Genomic DNA, 25,566 nt, shown 5'->3' with positions numbered 1-25,566 from the left:
TTTGAGGTGATCCAAACACCTCGTGGAGCTAGGGGAGGCGCCGGAAGGCGTGCAGAGGGGCGGAGCCGCCTCCTTTCTTCCTGGGCAGCCAGCCAAAAGACTTCCTGTTTGTCAAGACAGCGCTGTAACCTGTTGCAGTTAAACTCTGAACATCAAGTGGTGAGCCTGGGGGTCTATCTCTCTCTCTCTCGATCGATAGGGATCCCTAGCAGGTAACACTAAGGGGCTTTTTGTGGCGCTGGGGGTCTGAAAAAAAAAAAAAAAAAAATTTATTTTTGAATTATATTATCCAGGAAGTGACTGGAATTATCATGGACCCTGCCACACATATTCCCCCACCTGTTTCCCTCGAGGGGGCCACGGGACCCGCCGGTGCACAGAGTGTAGAGTCATTTACAGCAATTTTGGAGTCTATGGTGGCTCGGGTGGAGGCGGCCTGTCAGGGACGGGGGTCAAGGAAGCGACCCCCGCCTACCCCTATATTATCTGACACCTCTGACTCAGATTCAGAGATGGTCACTGCAGTTGCAGGTTCCTCTGGAAGGGCTGTTGTCTCAGGTAAAGCCCCCTCAGACAGTGAGGAGGACGCTTCTTCTCCCGCTATAATTCAGGAAGAAGCATTGGTGGACGCACTAGTTGTGGCAGTGCAGGAAACCTTAAAACTTGAGGCTTTACCGGCAGAGGCAACTGAAACAGAGATTCCTTTTGGTACTAATAAGCCCATCAAAACGGTGAAGGTTTTTCCTGTACCCAAGTGTTTCGGTAATCAGATTAAAGGAGAATGGGAGCATTCTAAACGTACCTTTACTATTTCCAAGCGTATTGCTAGACGCTATCCGTTTGAGGAATCCATCATTAAGAAATGGACGGTACCACCAGTGGTGGATCCACCTATTTCCAGGCTGAATAAAGCCACGGTTATCCCAGTGGAGGACACTTCGTCCTTTAAGGATCCGGTGGATCGAAAGATGGAAGCAGAGTCCCGCACCATCTTCTCTCTGATAGGGTCAGCATTTAGACCAGTAATTGTTATTGGTCTAGTTTCCCAGACACTTACGGAATGGGCGAGAATGGTACGCCAAGACCTTAGGGGAAAAGATATTCCCCAGGAGACATCTGATTTGATGGAACAGATTATACAAGGGCTACAGTTTATCTGTGACGCAGCCTTGGACACTACTCCCTTATTAGGGCATGCATCTATGTCAGCGGTGATCCTCAGACGTGTGCTGTGGTTAAAATGCTGGTCAGCTGACCTAGGTTCCAAAAAGACCTTGACAAATCTCCCTTTTCAGGGGAATCGTCTATTTGGGGCCAACCTAGATGAAATCATTAAGGATGCCACTGGGGGCAAGAGCACTTTTTTGCCACAGGCTGCTAAAGCTAAGGGACCTCGCAACAAGCAAGGACCTTTCTTTACCGCCCATAAAGGGCACCCGGCTGGTACTAGCGGGAAAGGCAAGACTCCTCCAGGAGGGTTCAAGAAGGGCTGGTCGGACAAGCAGAGGACCAACCCAGCCAAACCCGAAGGAGTACACAGCCTGAAGGTGCGCCCCCACCCGGTTTCAGGGTGGGGGGACGTTTTCACCGGTATTCAGGACATTAGATCGAGCATCAACCACTACTACCGGTGCGATTCTTCCCTTCCAACATTTAAGTACTACAGGAAGCGGTAGTTACCGTTCCCTGAATAGATCTTTTCCTTTACCTTTTCCTAAGATTAGTCCCTATACCTCACAGGAATCGGATCTGGTTGACCAGATAGGCCAAGTAGCCTCTAGTCGGGTGACTTCGGTCCCTGAGGTTCAACCAGAAAAGATCACCCTTCCTGATAACAATCAGGTATCTGATAAATGTGTGGGAACAGAAAACGACCAGACTTTCTCGGATGGTCGGGGCCAGATACCTCTAGGGACGCCTGGTTCAGATTCTATCAGCGCCAGTGGTCCTAGAAATTCTAGGCTGGCCTCCTCAAGCCGGCCTGGCCGACTTGGACATGCTAGTCGCAGACGTTCCGTGGGAACTTCGTCTCAGGGAGTGTCTGTGGTCTCAAGGACCAATTTACCATCATGCTTTACAGTCGCTGGTTTTAATGGCCTGGCCATCGAGACCCAAGTACTGAAGGACAGAGGTTTGTCTACTTCAGTCATTCCTACCCTTATTAAAGCAAGGAAAGCGACTTCCAGCAAGGTCTATTATCACACATGGAAGACTTATATTGCGTGGTGCGAATCTTTAGGATTTCCTCCACGTACCTATTCGGTGACTCGAATATTGGCCTTTTTGCAACAAGGGGTTGAGCAGAAGCTAGCCTTGAGCACCATCAAGGGTCAAGTTTCAGCATTAGCAATCTTCTTTCAGAAGCCTTTAGCTACCAAGTCCTTGGTGCGGAATTTCATCCAGGGGGTGCGGCACCTGGCTCCACCAGTCCGTGCGCCCTTACCGCCGATCTTAATTTGGTTTTGTCGGTTCTACAGAAACCTCCCTTTGAAAACATCAGGGAGATTCCCTTGCTTACTTTATCCCAGAAGGTGGCCTTCTTGGTGGCTATTACTTCTGCTCGCAGGGTGTCAGAACTGGCTGCATTATCATGCCAGTCCCCATACCTAGTGATTCATAGGGATAAGGTAGTACTTCATCCTAAGCCATCTTTTCTTCCTAAGGTGGTTTCAGATTTTCATCTGAATGAAGATATTGTACTACCTTCCTTGTGTCCTCAGCCCAAGCATCATCGGGAACATGCGTTGCATTCCTTAGATGTGGTTCGAGCAATCAGGGTATACCTGAAAGCTACGGAATCATTCCGTAAGACGGATTCACTTTTTGTGATCACGGATGGCCCCAAAAAGGGTTTGCCTGCATCTGCCGCGACCATTGCCAAATGGATTAGACAAACGGTGGTACAGGCTTATTCTATTAAGGGTCAGAGTCCTCCGTTCCCTGTTAGGGCGCACTCCACTCGAGCGCTCAGTACTTCCTGGGCCTTTCGCCATCAGGCGTCAGTGGTCCAGGTATGTAAGGCGGCCACCTGGTCGTCGGTACATACCTTTACAAAATTCTATAAAATTGATGTGACGGCATCGGCGGATGCCTCATTTGGCCGCAAGGTTTTGCAGGCCGCAATTTGAGGAGACCGGTGGTCTACCTCGAGGGTTTTTTCTGTTTGAAAAAAAAAAAAAAAAAAGATTTTTTTTCTCTTTTTTGTTGAGTCTCATCATTAAGGATGAGCATTGTAAACTTCTAGTTGGCACCGGTTGGGCCTTCTAGATTGGGATTTGATTTTCATTTTCCCACCCTTCATTTGTGATACTGCTCTGGGACGTCCCGAAGGTGCTGTATCACCGAGGACTACGTCTGTCAATGAGCGCTAGAGAAAAATGGATTTTTATAAGATCTTACCGTAAAATCCTTTTCTCTTAGCTCATTGACAGACGTAGTCCCCGCCCCTCTGTTTTTTTGAGTTGGGTTGGGTTAAAATCTCTAAAGACTGCTTTTTCACATAACTGATTTGCTGAGGCAGAGAGAGAGAGGATATACCCTCTGGGACTGCCCCTAGGGTGTGGCCAGAGCTTTTTAATTTCCTGTCTAGTCCTGCTCCTGTGCAGGCAACATAACCCGAAGGTGCTGTATCACCCAGGACTACGTCTGTCAATGAGCTAAGAGAAAAGGATTTTACGGTAAGATTTTACGGTAAGATTTTACAAAAATCCATTTTTTATGAGATTTGTAAATTAGTCCATTCCTTTTTTACTCACAATTTGTACAGTGTCCCAACTTTTTTGGAATCGGGTTTGTATTTGATTTAAATTTGTATTTGATTTAACATTTTTACCCACCCCGGTAACTCTGTCACATCAGTGGTGTACAGAGCACATCCGCCACTGGAATAATCTTTTTTTTTTTTTTTTTTTTTTGTAACACCCCCTCTTTCCTCAAGAAACTCATTGCTGTAATAAAGACTTATTGTGGGCATGACCAAATTACAGTGGGAGGGGCCTAAAAGGGGTTAAAAACCAAGCCCACTCACTATATACACAGCACATGTACGTCGCAGACCTTTTACGCACACAATATGCTTTAATGACCGTACCACAAGTGTGAGTCAGACAGACCTAACCCTATCCTCAGCACATTGATTTATAAGAATGAAACCTTTTCATTACATTTGCTTTTCTGTATGCAGACTATCCTAAAGAATAACCCCAGGAGCAGGGACTGGACGAGGGAGGGGGCAGAAAGGGCAGCTGCCTCAGGTGCTGGTATTGTATGAGGTGGGGGCACTGTGAGGAGAGTTTGTGCTGCTACAAGCTGACAGAATTAGTGACTGCGGCTTCACATCCTCTGTCAGCCTAGCACTGGAAGACACAAGCCCAATCTGAAGAGGAGGAGAGAGCCAGGAGGAGGTGCAGGCTGTGCTCTCTCTTCCTCCAGCTTATTCTATGCACCTAATTGTGCAGTGATATAATGTATATGGGAATTGCTATGTGGATAGCCATGTCTATTCCAGTGATTCCCCCATGTCATCTGCTGCCATTGCAGGGTACAACTGTCCTTCAGCTCCTCAGACCGCCATTGTGACATCAAAGTGTCCTCCAACCTCATACAGCGTGGGTGGGAGAAGGAGCCCAATTTTACACTTCCAGCTTACCCAAAGAATTCATCATCCCTGGCAACATTTTACTTATCCAAATTTCGTTTAGGTAGACCAGTATATGAGGCTTATGTATGGTGGTCCTTCCATATCACACCCTGCGGGGGCTGTCAGTCACTGCTATACACAGGCTGATGTCTGAATACAGGAGGTGTGCAGAGCTCCCTCCTCCCTTCTCATGACTCCCATTATCTCATTATCCAGGAGAACCATCCTCGTCCCGGAAAACATTTCTCAGGTACTTCTCGTACGGCTTATTTACCGGATAACAAGGAGGGGAGGGACATCCTGCGCCTGCTGAAAAAAGCCTTTGACCAGCGACTGATCTTCACCGTGGGAGATTCCCGCACAACCAGCGCCACTGACACCGTCACCTGGAATGATATCCACCATAAAACCAATACATCCGGGGGCTCACAACAGTAAGATAAATACATATCATATACAGAGAGATGTGTGTTATACTGTGTACAGCTTGTATTGAACTGAATTGTATTGTAACTGTACTCTCTCCCTTTATTTGTACAGCGCTGTGCAAACTGTTGGCACCATATAAATCCTGTATAGTAATAAAATACAGAGCAGAGGGTAATGGGGGAAGGAAGCATAGTAGTATGTTCTGTCAGACTTATGTAGTGTGAGGGATTAGCTCGGTGGTAGGCGTGGAAGACCCCTTGGGGGGGTGCGTTTACACAGTAAGATAGCCGACAAGGGGTTGCAAACAACAGTTTGGTTTATTAGTGCATTTTTCTTCACCAGACTGCAAGCGTCAAAACCAGCAAAATAAAATAAAAGACAAAATAAATCCTTGCCTCTGTGGGCGGCTACCTTCTCACACACTGGAACCTACCTAAGAGTCTGTCTCCAACCTACTGTTGGGCAGACTTTCTTGTCCTACAGCGGACACTCAATAGTCCATTTATAATCTCTTCACACAGCACAAATGTCCATTGAACATGTCCTTAACTCATCACAATGAGAATGTCTCTTGGCTTGCCTCTTCACATGGCAAACATTCCTTTACTTCTTTCACATAGAAATAGTTCGTTTTCTCACCTTTGAGACGTCTTCACACTTGGTTACCCTCCTTAGCACACATCACTTGAGGGGGTCTTCTCCCATGCTCACCAGCTTGTCGGGAGGCACACATTTGACTGTCCTCCTTCTCCCAGCCCACACGGCGACAGGAGGCAGCAGTCCTTCTCCCATGCCCACACGGCGTCGGGAGGCACACGTATGTCTGTCCTCCTCTTCCCAGCTCACACAGCGACAGGAGACAGCAGTCCTTCTCCCAGGCGTCCTCAGCGTTGGGAGGCACACATCTGTCTGCCTTCCTCTCCCAGCCCACACGGCGACAGGAGGCAGCAATCAATAGGACTTCCTTTGGACAAATTATAGAGGCCTTCATTTCCTCATTCCGAACAGCTGAAGGCCTTTCAACTTCCTTAGACAGTTCTGGCTACCTTTGCAGCCGACACCCTATAGTAATTAGTGAACTTTCCAATCCAGGTGGGAATGTGTCTCCTCTCTGTGACTACACTCCCAGATTTACCTGACTTCCTGTCACATACCCCCCCCTCTTGTTTCAAACCTAGGGTTGGGACACATATTTCCAGACACGCATGTGTCAGGCACTGCTCTTGACACTCACTGATACGCCTCTTAGTATCCTCAAGCTTCCGGATGAAACTGTTTCTGTCATCTTCATTGACAGATTTCTCATAAATGTCAGACAGCTTGTCCCTCATAACCGTCTGTCCAATCCACCATGGAGGAACCGTGATCCATAGGCAACTCAATTGGGCTAGTCTTAATGTCTTCAACATACTTGAGCCGCCTCTCTCTGCAATCAACAAATGATTTCCACAACACTTTGAGAACCTCTGCTTTACTTGGCTTTGTTCCAAGTAGGGACTCTTGACATCCCTCTGTGACTTGAGTTGCCTCTCCATACAGCTGTACACAATCATTGACTCTTTGTTTCTTGAGCTTAGCTTGCTCTAAGATGCTGTGCAGAGGGCCTTTCGTTTGCGACAACAGGCGGTCACACATTTCTTCAAAGTGACCCCTGTTCATTTTTCCAGCGACATCATCAACTTTCCTTCCACCAACACATGGGTCAAAGGCAACAACACAGTCTATTACAGGTTTCTTCAATGCACTTTCTGCTGAACTATTTGACCGCTCAAGGTCACCTAGTTCCTTTTCTTTATCTGAATTCCACATGGAATGTATCTCAAGATCACGATCAAACTTTTGCCACCTGTCTTTCACCAGTTCCATTTTGGAAATATTCCCTGAAAGGCACTTGAAATTCCTTTGCTTCAAGTTTTCACCAACAGACCTAGCCCTCTCCACTAGGTGGTGTTTGCTTTTTCCTCCCAGATTTATATCACTTGCTTTAGTTTTCTCCGCTTTAGTTTTCTCCACTAGGTTTTCAGCCTGAACTGAGAAATCATCACATTTCTTACACAACTCTTTTGTTTGCTGAAGCTCTAATGATACATTTTCCAATGCTTGAAGTTTTTGAAGGAACGGTTTATTCCAAAGGGGTGATTCAAGCCACATGTCATCACATTTCTGAGGCTCACTCCGGACAGACCCCAAAACACTGATCCTTTTAAAAACTACATCAGGCACACTATCCCCTCTTTGGGACAGATCCTCTGTTGCCTGTAATTCCTCTTCCAGTTCCTGCAACGGAATCTTCATCTCTTCTACTTGCTGTTCTAAGGCTCGCTTAGACCTTTCTAGCTCCTGAACGCTTTTCACAACATCCTTGGAGCTGACCAATTCTTCCATTTCTGTACACAGCTGTTGGTTAACTCTTTCTAGTTCAACCTTACACTCTAGAGCTTCCTCCAAGGAGCGAGCCAAGAACAGGGCTTTGCTCTCGTTATCACGCGCCTCCGTTTTTGCACGGTCGCGTTCTTCTGCATATTTTGCAGACACAGTCTTCTCCTCACCAAGCATCTGATCAAACTTCTTTTTCACGTCTTCAACACACTCTAATGAACCAACACTTTCTTCCATGTGTTTTTTCATATCCGCTATCTGAGCTTGCAATGTTGCGACTTGCTCTGATAGGTTTTTCTTTGCTTCCTCCTCCTCTTTTAATTGTTCCAGGAAGCCATTTTTCTCATCTTCCATTTGTTTGAGCTTTATGCTAAAACTCAGCCTTTGACACCTCTCTTCCTGTAAGAGTTCCTGCGTGTCTTGCAGTTGCGATTCCAAGATAGAAAAATCTTCCGCAATTTCTCTAGATTTTCTGTCTGCTTGAGAAAGCTGATTTGTGACACTGTCCAACTCAACCTGCAATCAGTTTGCCTTCTCTGACAGCTTAGCACACACTCGGTCACCTTCTGACACCTTGACTTGCGATTCCTGCAGCTGTGCCTCTACTTTTTTTCTCTTGTGTTCAGAATCTCCTTTTCCCTGCAGAAGAGCCTTCACCTCATTGGCTACTTTCTGGGAATGAGACTGTAATTCTGCCACACAGGCTTCTTTCTCCTTTAACTGCTGCTGGAAACGTTGGGCTTCACCTTTCCAACTTTCACAGTCTGCACGTAATTCATCTACCACATTGCTCAAAGTAGTGAGCTCATACACAGTACTCAGTAATTTAGCCTCTCTTTCACTTTTCTCCTTGTAGCTGAGAGACCATGTCGTTTTCAGAGCAACATTCTGTTCCTGTGCCCCCTGCAGGTCTATTTTTGTAGCTTCCAAACACTGAAGACTTTTTTCCAGCTGATTACGCAACTCCAACATTTCACACATACTTTGCTTCTGCAAAGTCTGAATTTCACTTTCCTTTTCCATGAGGATGATATCTTTCTCCATTATAGTCTCTCTGCGTTTGTGCAACTCGGAAAAAAAAAGAGCAGTGGATTCTTCCCACTGGAACACCTGAGCCTGCATGTTTCTATGCTCCATCCTAAGCAACTCCAGGGCGTGTTCCTTTTCTTCCATTTTCCATTGCAAGGCATCCAGCTCAGCCCTGCACACATACTCGGTTTCCTCCAAACCGATGGCCTCCATTGGCTGCTGGCGTCTCTGTTTCCAGCCTGCCATGCTCTCTTGGTGAGCCTTTTGTTGAGCTGCAAAGCTCCGCTGTTTTAGCATCTCCCCCATTTTGAGTTTACTTTTCATCTGAGCACACTGCGTCTCCATAGCAGTTTCATCAGTGTTGCTAGGGACAACAACCTTCCTCTTTAGTAGACTCTCTTTAGGCATGGATGGGGCTCGTTCAGACAGTAGCATCCCCTCCATCCATAGAAACCGGTCTCTTATTTCCGCGATCCTTGCATTTTTCAGGCGTTTTGAACGCCCCATCTTCAATAACTCCACAAACAAATTTTTCACAGTCCAGCAAAAAATTTTCAGACCACTGTCTCTTTAACACATGTAGTTTTTCTCTCTCTTGCAAGATCTCTTTTCATGCGCACACAGTTTGTGCAGTCCCTTGCACCAGACACAACAAAGTTCATCAAAAAATTTTGAGACCGCTGTCTCTTTAAAACACGTTTTTTTTCTCTTTCAGGATCTTCTCTCCTGCACACATAGATTGTGCAATCTCATGCACCAGATAAAGTTCATCAAACATATGCACTTCCTTGCAAGGATCTCTGCTTCTGCCCACTGCATACCTCCACCATATGTGAGGGATTAGCTCGGTGGTAGGCGTGGAAGACCCCTTGGGGGGGTGCGTTTACACAGTAAGATAGCCGACACGGGGTTGCAAACAACAGTTTGGTTTATTAGTGCATTTTTCTTCACCAGGCTGCAAGCGTCAAAACCAGCAGCAAAATAAAAGACAAAATAAATCCTTGCCTCTGTGGGCGGCTACCTTCTCACTCTGGAACTTACCTAAGAGTCTGTCTCCAACCTACTGTTGGGCAGACTTTCTTGTCCTACAGCGGACACTCAATAGTCCATTTATAATCTCTTCACACAGCACAAATGTCCATTGAACATGTCGCTTAACTCATCACAATGAGAATGTCTCTTGGCTTGCCTCTTCACATGGCAAACATTCCTTTATTTCTTTCACATAGAAATAGTTCGTTTTCTCACCTTTGAGACGTCTTCACACTTGGTTACCCTCCTTAGCACACATCACTTGAGGGGGTCTTCTCCCATGCTCACCAGCTTGTCGGGAGGCACACATCTGACTGTCCTCCTTCTCCCAGCCCACACGGCGACAGGAGGCAGCAGTCCTTCTCCCATGCCCACAAGGCGTCGGGAGGCACACGTATGTCTGTCCTCCTCTTCCCAGCTCACACAGCGACAGGAGGCAGCAGTCCTTCTCCCAGGCGTCCTCAGCGTTGGGAGGCACACATCTGTCTGCCTTCCTCTCCCAGCCCACACGGCGACAGGAGGCAGCAATCAATAGGACTTCCTTTGGACAAATTATAGAGGCCTTAATTTCCTCATTCCGAACAGCTGAAGGCCTTTCAACTTCCTTAGACAGTTCTGGCTACCTTTGCAGCCGACACCCTATAGTAATTAGTGAACTTTCCAATCCAGGTGGGAATGTGTCTCCTCTCTGTGACTACACTCCCAGATTTACCTGACTTCCTGTCACAGTAGATATATATACAGGGCTTTTTTTCTCTGAGAATAGGTGCAGGAACTCCTCCTTTAAAGTCAGTCACCCCTTGACTCCGCCCCTTACCCACCTCCGAGCACCATTCCTTTGTTCCACCCCTTACCCACCTTCCAGTACCACCCCTTTTAGTGAATACAGAATCAAGTATCATTTTTGTGGTGCCAAGTATTTTTTGTATGGCATTTGTTTACTGATAGCAAGAAAATGGACAGACCAGCGACAATAGATCCACCCCAGCAACAATGGACTCCCAACAGCCATCATCAAAAGACCCCCTACCTCAACAGCAGACCCCCCCCCTGCAACGATTGACCCCTGCAACATAACACCTACCCCCAGGAACAATAGATCCCCACCAGCAACAACAGACCCCCTTGAAAAAAATAGATCCCCTCCAGCAACCATAGACTCCCCGGCAGCCAGCATCAATAAACCCTCCAGCAGTCAGCAACAATAGTTTCCCCCCCAGCAACGATTGAACCCCCCAGCAACATAAGACCCACCCCTCAGCCGCAATAGATTCCCCACCAGCAATAGACCCTCTTCCTCCACAAAATTAGATCCCCTCCAGCAACAATAGATTCCCCAGCATCAATAGACCCTCCAGCACATCCCAGCACCCCTTGCCATTATATACATTCAGTTCTAGAGGTGCCGGAACTGCGTTCCCCCACGTTCCTGCTGAAAAAAAGCCCTATATATATATATATATATATATATATATATATATATATACATATATACACACACACAGTACAGACCAAAAGTTTGGACACACCTTCTCGTTCAAAGAGTTTTCTTTATTTTCATGACTATGAAAATTGTAGAGTCACACTTCAAGAAATGGTTTTCACTTCACAGGTGTGCCCTGTCGGCTTTAATAAGTGTGATTTCTTGCCTTATAAATGGGGTTGGGACCATCAGAAGTCAGGTGGATACACAGCTGATAGTCCTACTGAATAGACTGTTAGCTGCTTTTTTCTTGCCATAATACAAATTCTAAGTACAGGAAAACGAGTGGCCATCATTACTTTAAGAAATGAAGGTCAGTCAGTCCGAAAAATTGGGAAAAAACTTTGAAAGTGTCCCCAAGTGCAGTCACAAAAACCATCAAGCGCTACAAAGAAACTGGCTGACATGCGGACCGCCCCAGGAAAGGAAGACCAAGAGTCACCTCTGCTGCGGAGGATAAGTTCATCAGAGTCACCAGCCTCAGAAATCGCTCAGATTAGAGACCAGGTCAATGGCACATGGAGTTCTAGCAGCAGACACATCTCTAGAACAACTGTTAGAGGAGACGGTGTGAATCCGGCCTTCATGGTAGAATATCTGCTAGGAAACCATTGCTAAAGAAAGGCAACAAGCAGAAGAGACTTGTTTGGGCTAAAGAACACAAGGAATGGACATTAGACCGGTGGAAATCTGTGCTTTGGTCTGAGGAGTCCAAATTTGAGATCTTTGGTTCCAACCACCGTGTCTGTGTGCGACGCAGAAAAGGTGAACGGATGGACTCTACATGCCTGGTTCCAACTGTGAAGCATGGAGGAGGAGGAGGTGTGATGGTGTGGGGGGGCTTTTCTGGTGACACTGTTGGGGATTTATTCAAAATTGAAGGCATACTAAACCAGCATGGCTACCACAGCATCTTGCAGCGGCATGCTATTCCATCCGGTTTGCGTTTAGTTGGACCATCATTTATTTTTCAACAGGACAATGACCCCAAACACCTCCAGGCTGTGTAAGGGCTATTTCATCAAGAAGGAGAGTGATGGGGTGTTGGGCCAGATGACCTCCACAGTCACCGGACCTGAACCCAATCCAGATGGTTTGTGGTGAGCTGGACCGCAGAGTGAAGGTAAAAGGGCCAACAGGTGCTGAGCATCTCTGGGAACTCCTTCAAGACTGTTGGAAGACCATTTCAGGTGACTCCTCTTGAAGTGTGACTCTACAATTTTCATAGTCATTAAAATAAAGAAAACTCTTTAAATGAGAAGGTGTGTCCAAACTTTTGATCTGTACTGTGTGTATATATATATGTGTGTGTGTGTTTGTGTGTGTATATATATATATATATATATATATATATATATATATATATATATTGTAATGTTTGGGGGGATCAGCTGGATCGCAGGACACAGGCGTTGCAACCAAAGAAATGTTTATTAACTTAAACAGGCTTCATAGCAGCAAAAGAAACGCAACAAGGAAAAGACAGTCTCACCGACTTGAAGAGTTCAGAGCTGCTTTTGCAGTCAAACAGTCCCAACTTTTGAAGAGGGTAGCTTCCCCTGGCAATAGGCTCCCAGTCAGCACACTGACATGCACCTTCTCGGCTGTACAAAAGTCCACATTCACCATCCACAGTCTCCTCTATGCTCCACCACACCCAATCTACAACTTCCTGTCCTTCTTAAACCCACTTCCTCTGATCAATGAGTTAACCCTTTTTGCTCCCTTAAAGGGCCCAGAGCCCAAACAGAGGGGAAATATAGCGTCCTTCAAGGACCCACCCTCTACGACCTGTACATATCCCCCCCCCTCTGCCCCAACGCCAAGGAGGTGGAGGCAACAGTGGAGCTAAGACAATGGGCTCGAGAGAGGGCATCTGCATTTTGATGCTGTCTCCCGGGCCTGTGCTCCACTACAAATTTAAATTCCTGGAGTGCCAGGAACCAACGGGTAATCCTGGCATTAGTCCCTTTACTTTGTCTCATCCATGTTAAAGGAGCATGGTCCGAAATCAGCCTAAATTTCCTCCCCAAGAGATAATACCTGAGGGATTCTAAGGCCCACTTAATGGCCAAACACTCTCGCTCAACTATCGCATATTTTTTCTCCGCTGGTGTCAGCTTCCTACTGAGGAAGACTACCAGGTGCTCCTCACCCTGAACAACCTGTGACAGGACTGCTCCTAACCCTGTATCTGAAGCGTCAGTCTGGACAATGAATTCTCTTGAAAAGTTTGGCGCTATCAGGACAGGGTGTTGGCACAGTGCTGACTTAAGCTCCAAAAAAGCCCTTTCAGCGTCTGCATTCCACTCAATCATGACCGACTTCCGACCCTTAGTCAGATCGGTCAGTGGAGCCGCCAATGTGGCAAAGTTGGGTACAAACCTCCTGTAGTATCCCACTATGCCCAGGAATGCACGTACCTGCTTCTTTGTTAGGGGGCGGGGCCAGTTCTGTATCGCCTCTACCTTGTTGACCTGAGGTTTTACCAGCCCTCTACCTACGATATACCCCAGGTATTTCACCTCCTCCATTCCCAACTCACATTTTTCTGGATTCACTGTGAACCCCTCCTTCGAAAGGGAGTCCAGCACTGCCTGGACTTTAGGCAAGTGTGATTCCCAGTCTCTGCTAAAAATGACTATGTTATCCAAATATACGGAGGCATACTCTCGATGAGGTCGTAAAACCCTATCCATTGCTCGCTGGAAGGTGGCTGGAGCAGTTTGTAGTCCAAAAGGCATTCTTTTGTACTGAAAACTCCCCTCTGGGGTAGAAAAAGCAGTTTTCTCTCTGGCAGCCTTAGTCAGGGGGATTTGCCAATACCCCTTAGTAAGGTCTAAGGTGGTGATATACCTGGCTGGGCCTAGTCTCTCGATAAGCTCATCCACCCGGGGCATAGGGTAGGCATCAAATTTTGAAACTTCATTAAGTTTACGGAAATCATTGCAGAACCGCAGAGTCCCATTGGGCTTTGGTACCAACACAATTGGGCTTGACCACTCACTCTGCGATTCTTCAATAACATCCAGATCTAACATCTTCTTTACTTCCTCTGAAACGGCCTTTCTCTGAGCTTCCGGGATACGGTACGGCCGGACACAAACTTTGACCCCTGGTTCCGTGATAACATCATGCTCGATAACCGTAGTAAGACCTGGCAAGTCTGAAAATTTTTCTTTATTTCTCTGCAAGAACTCCTTTGCTTGCTGACTTTGGATTTTAGACAGTGTATTTGCTACTTGGACACTCTCCACACCAACCTGAGGTTCAAGTCTTACACCAGCCAGGGAGGTCACCGGTTCCCTGTCCATCCAGGGCTTTAACAAGTTTACGTGATATATTTGATACGGCTTCCTCTTGCCTGGTTGGTGGACTCTATAATTTACCTCCCCTATTTTTTCCACAATTTCAAAGGGACCTTGCCATCTGGCCAAGAACTTACTTTCCACAGTGGGAATCAGTATCGCCACTCGATCCCCCACTTGGAAGTGCCTTATTTTAGCGGCCCTATTATATACCCTCCGTTGAGCCTCCTGGGCTGTTTGCAAATGTTCCTTGACCAGGGGCATCACACTCATGATCCTTTCCTGCATTTGGGAGACATATTCAAGAACACTCTTATGCTGAATAGGTTCACTTTCCCATTCCTCTTTAACAAAATCAAGCAATCCACGAGGTCTCCGCCCATACACCAACTCAAAGGGTGAAAACCCCGTGGAGGCCTGAGGCACTTCCCGAATAGCAAATAGGAGAGCTGGTAACAGGCAGTCCCAGTCTTTCCCATCTCTTTGTACCACTCTCTTGAGCATTGACTTCAGAGTCTTATTAAAGCGCTCTACCAAGCCGTCTGTTTGGGGATGGTATACTGATGTGCGCAGCTGTTTAATCCGAAACAGCTTGCACACATCGGCCATAACCCTCGACATAAACGGAGTGCCCTGGTCCGTGAGGATTTCCTTAGGAAATCCAGTTCGTGTGAACAATTGGAATAACTCCCGAGCAATAGTCTTAGAGGAGGTATTCCGCAGGGGTAGCGCCTCTGGATATCTGGTGGCATAGTCAAGGATCACCAGTATATAGGAGTGACCTCGAGCAGACTTTACCAATGGACCCACTATATCCATCGCTATCCTTTCAAATGGGACCTCAATTATAGGCAGAGGGACCAAAGGGCTACGGAAGTGAGTCACCGGAGCGGTTAACTGACAGGTGGGACAGGAGGCACAGTATGTTTTTACCTCCGCTTTCAGACCTGGCCAGTAAAACCGGTCGGTGATTCGTGCTTCTGTCTTCTCCACTCCTAGGTGTCCCCCTAAAACATCGTTATGGGCCAGGTCAAGAACCTTCCGTCTATATTGTTGGGGTACCAATAATTGGTCTACCACATCTCCTCTTATTTGGTTAACCCGATAAAGCAATTCATTGCATACTGCAAAGTGTGGCCATCGCTCATTTGCCCCTGGCTCTTGTGGAACTCCATTTACTACCACAACCTGTTCCTGTGCCCGGGCCAAAGTGGGGTCCTGCATCTGAGCAGTACCAAATGCCCCCTGGGTAACACCCAAATCTGGTAGAGCAGGGGTAGAGGCCACTTCCTCCTCCTCTTCCCCCAGCATCACCTGAAGAGGTTCCCCCCCCTCAGTATTCAGGTTGGTCTGTGGACCATGTATTTTGGCATCCTCAACAGTTTCAACATTACTTTTATCCAGTTCAACCTTCACAAAATTTGGCAGTTCAGGATTACTTTCCTCAACAGCAGGAACAGAGGACGTTTCTTCCCAGTCTCTGGGCCATTCATGTGGTTGTCCTTGTTCCCACAGTTTTGCAAACAACGGACAGTCTCGTCCTATGATCACATCATGCACTAAGTTTTCCACCACCCCCACCTCTTGAGTACCAGTGCCACATGCCGTGGAGATGGACACCAAGATGAGAGGGTACTCTCTAGTGTCTCCGTGAATGCACACGACCCGTAAAGTTTTGCTTACTGGGCCGATTCTCGACAATAACTCTAGGATGAACCAGGGTCACCATGCTTCCTGAGTCCAACAAAGCCATGGCAGGAAGGTGGTTTACTCGAACTTCACACTCGAACTTCCCCTCACCAAGATCCAGATGTGTTGTGCATACTTTATGGGCATAAAAAGACCCCTTTTGGAGGACCCCGCATTCCATGGGCTCTTCTTGCAGTGGGCAGTGTGCCCGGGTATGGCCCCAGGAATGACACCGCCAACATTGTATATCCCCCACTTTCCGAGCAGGAACAGGCCTCTGAGAAGGCACAAGGAGTGACTCCTGGCCTTGTGGAATTGGTGCTCCAGGGTTCCGTGGGATTTCCATCCGAGCGGCTGCAGTTGGCCGAACCGGCCGAGACGTGCTGGGGCCTTGGCGCTTGGTAGGGCCAAGAAGATCCTCCACTACCGTATATCGTTCCACCATCTCAACAAGGTGGTTCACTGTTGTGGGGTCTCCATGGCTGACCCATCGTTGAAGGTCGTCTGGCAGGGACCTCAGGTATCGGTCCAACACAACTCGTTCCACAATTTGGAGGCCAGACAACACCTCGGGCTGCAGCCATTTTTTTACCAGTTGCACCAGGTCATGCATTTGGGACCTTGGTGGCCGGTCTGGACAATATTTCCACTGGTGCACTCGTTGGGCCCGAACAGCCGTAGTTACCCCCAGACGAGCCAAAATTTCTGCCTTTAATCGTTCATAGACTTTCGCTTCTTCAGGTGGTAGATCAAAGTAGGCCTTTTGAGGATCTCCGGTGAGGAAAGGAGCAATGAGACCGGCCCACTGGTCCTGGGGCCACCCTTCTCTCTCTGCCGTCCTCTCAAACGTAGCAAGGAATGCCTCTACATCATCACTCAGAGACAGCTTCTGCAGGAAATGACTGGCCCTCACCGTCACCTGGTTGCTAGGGGTAACCGCTGCCTGTTCATGACTCTGGGAAAGGTGCTGTACTACCTCTTGTAAGGCCTTCACCTGAGTCTGTATAGCTCCTTGCTGGGCGGCCAGCTGGGTTACCAACAGGTGAGTACTTTCTTGTTGCTGAGCCAGAGCCTCTTTGTGGTGAGCTTGTTGTACCTCCAGCTGGGTTGCTAAGCGCTGATTAGCTTCCTCATGACGAGTTTGCGCTTGCATATTAGCCAGGGATAACTGTTTAATTAGCTCCTCCATTGTTTCAGCTTTTAGTGCGGCTTTAACCCAGGACATAAGTCAAGTGTACTGTCCCTTTAAATGTCAGTTTCAGTCCAATGCAAAAAAAAAAAAAATTTTTTTTTTCTTCTTGTGCCTGTTACTCAGTCCTGCCCGCATCCGAGCACCACTTGTAATGTTTGGGGGGATCAGCTGGATCGCAGGACACAGGCGTTGCAACCAAAGAAATGTTTATTAACTTAAACAGGCTTCATAGCAGCAAAAGAAACACAACAAGGAAAAGACAGTCTCACCGACTTGAAGAGTTCAGAGCTGCTTTTGCAGTCAAACAGTCCCAACTTTTGAAGAGGGTAGCTTCCCCTGGCAATAGGCTCCCAGTCAGCACACTGACATGCACCTTCTCGGCTGTACAAAAGTCCACATTCACCATCCACAGTCTCCTCTATGCTCCACCACACCCAATCTACAGCTTCCTGTCCTTCTTAAACCCACTTCCTCTGATCAATGAGTTAACCCCTTTTGCTCCCTTAAAGGGCCCAGAGCCCAAACAGAGGGGAAATATAGCGTCCTTCAAGGACCCACCCTCTACGACCTGTACAATATATATATATATATATATATATATATAGATACACATAGTGGGACAGACAGTGTTGGCAGCAGTTGCACTTATACATTAAAAAGGAAAATCAACAGGACTGATAGAATAGAATAAAAAAAAAAGGAGAAGATATCTGCGCTTGGAATCCGTTAAAATCTTATTGACTTGAGAAAAGGCAGCCAGCACTATAGGAAAGATTACACTCCCAATATAAACCATAAAACAAAAAGGCAGCGCCAAGAATAATAAGGTGCAGTCCCTTTCTTTCAAAAGAGAGTCTCTGGTATGAGTGAGATGGGAAAAGGTCCTCCAATCACCAGTGGATAGATATAAAGTGCCTCATCAATCACCACGTGACAAATCCAAACTGCTTACCGGATGAGTTGACCCTCCTAATACAAAGCGATCAAAACCAGCAGGATCAAATCAAATCTAAGGATGTGATGGTAGGGTGATACATGGGACCTCACTCCTCCTCCTCACAATAACAACACCTCAGAATGAAAAAGACTCCTATGGTGCAGTACGTTCCTACAACGGTGTTTATTAAAATAAAGTTGCACTTACATAAATAGGTAGTAAAACAAGCATACAGTATATGCAGGGATTCAAATTCCGCGCTAGATTGAGCGTGCTGATCGTCCAACAGGGACTTCCGCCTTACGAGTATCGTCATAAACTGACATCATCAGAGGCGTGGCCGTCGGACGTGAGCACACATTAAAAACCCAACAGGGCGGACGTGACGCACCAGGAAGTGCGATATTGACGCCCGCGTTCCAGCAGCGGAGACCAGAACTCCAGAGAATGGATGTGATGAACCAGGAAGTGCGATATTGACGTCCGCATTCCAGCAGCGGGGACTGGAACTCCAGAGAATGGATGTGATGAACCAGAAAGTGTGATATTGACGTCCGCGTTCCAGCAGCGGGGACCGGAACTCCAGAGAATGGATGTGATGAACCAGGAAGTGCGATATTGACGTCCGCGTTCCAGCAGCGGGGACTGGAACTCCAGAGAATGGATGTGATGAACCAGGAAGTGTGATATTGACGTCCGCGTTCCAGCAGCGGGGACCGGAACTCCAGAGAATGGATGTGATGAACCAGGAAGTGCGATATTGACGTCCGCGTTCCAGCAGCGGGGACTGGAACTCCAGAGAATGGATGTGATGAACCAGGAAGTGTGATATTGACGTCCGCGTTCCAGCAGCGGGGACTGGAACTCCAGAGAACGGATGTGATGAACCAGGAAGTGTGATATTGACGTCCGCGTTCCAGCAGCGGGGACCGGAACTCCAGAGAATGGATGTGGCGAACCAGGAAGCGCGTCACATCCTCTTGCATTCCAGGGAATGGTCCCGCTACCGGAAACAGGACAATCGGATATAATACGGGCCAAAGTAACAAAGCCAAATGACCCACATAATCCAACTGTGAATAATAGCAATCAAACTATTGGAAAAAAAACATTACAGCATAAATAAATAATGAATAAATGCATGGATTCAAATTCCACGCTAGATTGAGCGTGCTGATCGTCCAACAGGGACTTCCGCCTTACACATATATCGCGTATACACCATATGAGTCTCTTTCGTTCTGAGGTGTTGTTATTGTGAGGAGGAGGGGTGAGGGAACCTTCTGTGCTGCAATATCCTCCCCAACCCCCCCCCCCCAATACTTACTGAGCCCAATCTGATCCAGCAATGTGCATGAGAGCAGAGACTCTCACCGCAGTCTCCCTCCTCCCTGAGCAGATTGATAGCAGTGAGAGCCATTGGCTTTCCCTGCTGTCAATCAAATGCTGTGGGGGTGGGGCCGACCAACGCCAGCAGATGACATGGCTCCCCAAATCATCACGGGCTGTGGAAACTTCACACTGGAATCGGTGCATCCGAGCTACGACCTCTGGTGAGCCTCAAACACACAGCACCCAGCCTATGAGGTCTCTCTAAACCTCCATGTAATCCATATAAAAAAGGAGAAAGGCCGGAGCTACGGACGTCGGCTAAAAACTCGTTTATTTTAGCAGTCGAAAAAACTTCACACTGGACCTCATGAAACTTGGATTCTGTGCCTCTCCACTCCTCCTCCAGACTCTGGGACCTTAATTTCCAAATGAAATGTAACATTTTCCACAGTCAGTGATGATTTGAGGAGTCGTGTCATCTGCTGGTGTTGGCCCACTGAGTTTTATCAAGTTCAAAGTCAGCTCCGCCCTCTAGCAGGAAATTCTAGAGCTCTTCATGCTTCCCTCTGCTGACCGGCTTTATGGGGATGCTGATTTCCTTTTTCCAGCAGGACTTGGCACCGCCCACACTGCCAAATCTACCAATACCTGGTCACATGATCATGGGATCACTGTGCTTGATTGGCCAGCAAACTGGCCTGACCTAAACCCCATAGAGAATCTGTTGGGGATTGTCAGGAGGAAGATGAGAGACACCAGACCCAACAATGCAGAGGAGCTGAAGGCCGCTATCAAAGCAACCTGAGCTTCCATAACACCTCAGCAGTGCCACAGGCTGATCGCCTCCATGCCACGCCGCATTGATGCAGTAATTCATGCAAAAGGCATCCTGACCAAGTATTGAGTGCATCCTATACTGTACATGGACAGACTTTTCACTAAGACAACATTTCTCTATTAAAAAAACTTTTTTAATTGGTCTCTATGTAATATTCTAATTTTCTGAGATACTGAATTTTGGGGTGTCTCTAATATTTGGTTGGCTCTGATTACGGCACTCATTCGCTGTGTGATTCGATAATCTTCTGCAATGTCACAATAATTATTTCCCTCCAGTGTTACATTCATTTTTCACCAAGATCTTCTATTGATGATGGGAGAGTCGGAGCGCAAAGCCTTCTCCCGCACATCCCAAACATTCTCCATGGGGTGAGATCTGGGCTCTGTGGTGGCCAATCCATGTGTGACAATGACGTCTCCTCCTCCCTGAACCCCTCATTCACAATCTGATCCCGATGAATCCTGGCATTGTCATCTTGGAATATTCCTGTCCCATCAGGGAAAAAAAACATTGATGGAATAACCTGATCATTCCGTATATTCAGGGAGTCAGCTGACCTCATTCCGTATATTCAGGGAGTCAGCTGACCTCATTCCGTATATTCAGGGAGTCAGCTGACCTCATTCCGTATATTCAGGGAGTCGGCTGACCTCATTCCGTATATTCAGGGAGTCAGCTGACCTCATTCCGTATATTCAGGGAGTCGGCTGACCTCATTCCGTATATTCAGGGAGTCGGCTGACCTCATTCCGTATATTCAGGGAGTCGGCTGACCTCATTCCGTATATTCAGGGAGTCAGCTGACCTTGGCAAGGCCCTGCAATCACATGTAACCCAACCCCTGCAGGTAGGGGGTTGGCAAGGTCCTATCTGCAGGGGTTGGGTTACATGTGATTGTTGCCTTTATAAGTAACAGTATACTGTATGCGCCTTTACTGTCACAACTGCATTGTTTTTATGTTGTATCACATTTTTATATTATGTGTCAAATAAAATGTATATACTGTTTAGCAAATTGAGACTATATCAGACATTGTTATACCGGAGCCCTTAAAGTCCCACAGAGGGTTTTTTTCCTTGTTCCTTTCCATAGTATGGGGATGTAGGCTCAGCAGTTCAGGTCCTTACCTCTGACTTCCTATTATTCATAACTATAGGAGTTTCACATTTTGAATTGAATTACTGAAATAAATTCACTTTCTGGTGATATTCTAATTTTATGAGATGCTCCCGTACAGAGGAGATTCAGTAGAAGGTATACATTGTATCATTTTGATTATTTTTTGTGTTTTCTTCTCGTAGTTTCGGTTACCCGGATCCGGATTACCTGAACCGCGTGCGAGATGAACTGAAAGCGAAGGGGGTTGAGTAAAGAAAAGAAATAAGTCCGCAATCTGTATTTTGTTGTATTTGCGGGTTCATGGGGTTTAATTGTTGGGTGGGGTGACTCTTCACAATAAATATGTCATGTGAGGATATTGGGTTTTGTAGAACAATGTGAGTAAAGCCGGCCGTACATCATGCAATTTTCTTGTTCAATTTACCTTTAGATTTACCAAAACCGAATAATATGAGGTCACACCTAAATACTAAAAACTAAAATAAACCAATAAAATTTAAAACTACCTAAAAACCAATTTGTATGGAATCAGGTTGGGCCTCGCACTGCATAGATGAAGGTAAATCTAAAGGAAATTGAACAGGAAAGTTGCATAATGTGTGGCCAGCTTATGTTTTCTTCCTTCTCAGTCCTTGGTTTCTGCACTGTGCACATCTTGGGGATGATTTGTACCGGAATTATTTATGGATCTCTGCGCACCCTCCAGCACCGGCAGGATGTGATCTGAATTTATCCACGCTGTGCATTATGAAGGCTGCCTGCTGCCCAACTCAGAAGGGTGACAACACTGCAGCTGAATGGAAAAAGCGTTGTCACCCTGGGAAAGGAAGTTCCTGTGGATACAATGGGTCATAGGAACACTAGAAATTACCTAATGTTAAGCAGCAAATATAAAAAAAATAAAAAAAATGAACGTTTTGCGATCACTGGATCCCAATGCGGATTCATATGTGCAGTTTATATGTTCGGGTTTAGTTGCTGCATTGGCGTTGTCAGTCCTGATGCCGGCTGCACTCTGTATGGATGATATACATTATATCTGACTGTCCATGGGAGGGATTTGGAGTCTGCACACCATTACCAGCACTAATGTTCATCCAATAAGTGTCCATTCACTCTGGGTACGACTTGTCAGGCGACTTGGTCAGCATGACAAGTCGCACATCATCACGTCCCATAGTGTAGTACAGGAACGGTTCTAATAGGAGCGACACAAGTCGCTCTGACTTAGAAAAAGGGTCCTGTACTACTTCGGGGCGACCTGGAGCAACTTGCATAGACATTCATTTTATGAAGTCAGTGCAAGTCGCGCCGAAGTCGCGGTGCAAGCGACTTCACAGGTCGCCCCGAAGTCGGAGCGACGCAGTGTTAACCGGCACTAACAGAGTATATCAGATCATATCAATATATACAAGAGATTTGTTACATTGTAGACACAATCTGTATCCATAGAGATCCATGTATGTACAGGGGGGAGGGTCCACCGCCCAATTATGGCAGCTGATGTTGGGATCCCATACAAGTCAGGACTCCCATTAGGGTGGTAGAACAGGCAGGAGGTCCTTGAGAAAGGAAGTTCTTTTACTTCTATTACCCCCAGAACTTCGGGTTCTTCCCATGGGGTGTTCTCTGAATGCAAATGCCGGTGTGCAACATTATACATCAGACCCCCAACAGGGGAGAGCCGGTGACTTCCGATTCCCCCTGTTTATACCAGGGGTCCTATGTTCATTTTAGGAGCCCCACCCCCAGTGACATCAGATTCCCCCTGTGTATATAAGGGGTCCTATGTTAATATCAGGACCCCCCCCCCCTTCCTTCCGGTGACAGATTCCCCTTGTGTATATCAGGGGTTCTATGTTCATATCAGGAGCCCACCCCCCGTGCCCTCAGATTCCCCCTGTGTATATCAAGGGTCTTATGTTCATATCAGGAGCCCCCCCCCCGGTGACTTCAGATCCACCCTGTGTATATTAGGGGTCCTATGTTCATATCAGGAGCACCCTCCTCCTCTTCCCCCCCCCCCCCCCCTGGTGATGAACACAGCGGGGGTCCTCTGTTCATACCAGGAATATTCAGATTTCCCCTGTTTATATCAGGGGTCCTATGTTCATTTTAGGAGCCCCACCTCCGGTGACATCAGATTCCCTCTGTGTATATCAGGGGTCCTATGCTAATATTAGGAGCCCCCCCCCTTCCGGTGATATCAGATTCCCCTTGTGTATATCAGGGGTCCTATGCTAATATTAGGAGCCCCACCCCTTCCGGTGACATCAGATTCCCTCTGTGTATATCAGGGGTCCTATGCTAATATTAGGAGCCCCACCCCTTCCGGTGACATCAGATTCCCTCTGTGTCTATCAGGGGTCCTATGCTAATATTAGGAGCCCCCCCCCCTTCCGGTGATATCAGATTCCCCCTGTGTATATTAGGGGTCCTATGTTCATATCAGGAGCCCCTGTCGTGTCGGTGACTTCAGTTCCCTTTGTGTATATCAGGGGTCCTGTGTTCATATCAGGAGACCAGGAGACCGCCCCATCCCCCCCAGTGACATCAGATTCCCCCTTGTGTATATCAGGGCAGCCAGTTTTTAGCAAACAACAACGTGTTTGGGGGGTACAAGCTGAAGCCTGCAGGGGGGGGGGGATGCATAAAACACAGCCCCCCCCCCAAACAGAAGCCTCAATGTAGGAAATCAGTGAGTGCATAGCGGACCCCATCCCACTTGGGATCCATGTACTCAAGAGAAATTGGGGATACCCCACTGGTTCTTCCTCCTCTCTCACCGGGGTCTGGCTCTTCTTCCTTTCTCATTATTCTAATGGGGGTCCAAACTTCTTGTATGTATTCCCAACATCATCATATGACTGGTGACCTCTCCCCCTGTACATACATGGGTTCTTATGGATATAGATTGGAATTAACAATGTAACAAATCCCCTTGTTGTATTATGTTGTATATCAATGTGATTGGACATCAGATATCTGTACTGATTGTACTATATTGGTTCTATATACTGTGTGTGATAAATACAACTTTATTGGAGGATCATTCTTTGGAAGTGGTGTGCAGACTCCGTCTGTTTCCAAATAGAACAATAAAAATCTGTAACAGATCAGGGATCACATCCTCCAATCAGAGATAACATCCTCCAATCCCATGGACTGTCCTCAGATCAGAGATCACATCCTCCCATCACACGGACTGTCCTCCGATCAGAGATCACATGGACTGTCCTCCGATCAGAGATCACATGGACTGTCCTCCGATCAGAGATCACACGGACTGTCCTCCGATCAGAGATCACACGGACTGTCCTCAGATCAGAGATCACACGGACTGTCCTCCGATCAGAGATCACATGGACTGTCCTCCGATCAGAGATCACATGGACTGTCCTCCGATCAGAGATCACATGGACTGTCCTCCGATCAGAGATCACATGGACTGTCCTCCGATCAGAGATCACATGGACTGTCCTCCGATCAGAGATCACATGGACTGTCCTCCGATCAGAGATCACATGGACTGTCCTCCGGTCAGAGATCACATGGACTGTCCTTCGGTCAGAGATCACATGGACTGTCCTCAGTTCAGAGATCACATCCTCCGATCACACAGAATGTCCTCCGATCAGAGATCACATGGACTGTCCTCCGATCAGAGATCACATGGACTGTCCTCCGATCAGAGATCACATGGACTGTCCTCCGATCAGAGATCACATGGACTGTCCTCCGATCAGAGATCACATGGACTGTCCTCCGGTCAGAGATCACATGGACTGTCCTCCGATCAGAGATCACATGGACTGTCCTCCGGTCAGAGATCACATGGACTGTCCTCCGGTCAGAGATCACATGGACTGTCCTCCGGTCAGAGATCACATGGACTGTCCTCCGGTCAGAGATCACATGGACTGTCCTCCGATCAGAGATCACATGGACTGTCCTCCGATCAGAGATCACATGGACTGTCCTCCGATCAGAGATCACATGGACTGTCCTCCGATCAGAGATCACATGGACTGTCCTCCGGTCAGAGATCACATGGACTGTCCTCCGATCAGAGATCACATGGACTGTCCTCCGGTCAGAGATCACATGGACTGTCCTCCGGTCAGAGATCACATGGACTGTCCTCCGGTCAGAGATC

The 25,566-nt window shown here is 47.2% G+C and overlaps 1 protein-coding gene across 1 annotated transcript in view; it reads left to right on the top strand.

Annotated features, from left to right (window-relative positions):
* LOC309558765 (E3 ubiquitin-protein ligase DTX3L-like) overlaps nucleotides 1-21,875 on the top strand; it is a gene marked incomplete at its 5' end in the record, with an annotated part of 52,769 nt that extends 30,894 nt beyond the window's left edge. Inside the window, 2 exons of the mRNA XM_082261813.1 lie at nucleotides 4,856-5,073; nucleotides 21,593-21,875. Coding sequence (XP_082117939.1) covers nucleotides 4,856-5,073; nucleotides 21,593-21,662 — 288 coding nt within the window. The 3' untranslated portion in view covers nucleotides 21,663-21,875. The remainder of the gene's footprint in view (nucleotides 1-4,855; nucleotides 5,074-21,592) is intronic.
* Nucleotides 21,876-25,566: the final 3,691 nt, after the last annotated feature.

This window comes from Pelophylax lessonae, assembly GCF_965119305.1.
Source record: "Pelophylax lessonae genome assembly, chromosome: 6".
Lineage (NCBI taxonomy): Eukaryota > Metazoa > Chordata > Amphibia > Anura > Ranidae > Pelophylax > Pelophylax lessonae.
Note: the sequence above shows the minus strand (reverse complement) of the source record. Positions and strands in the feature narration are given on the sequence as shown.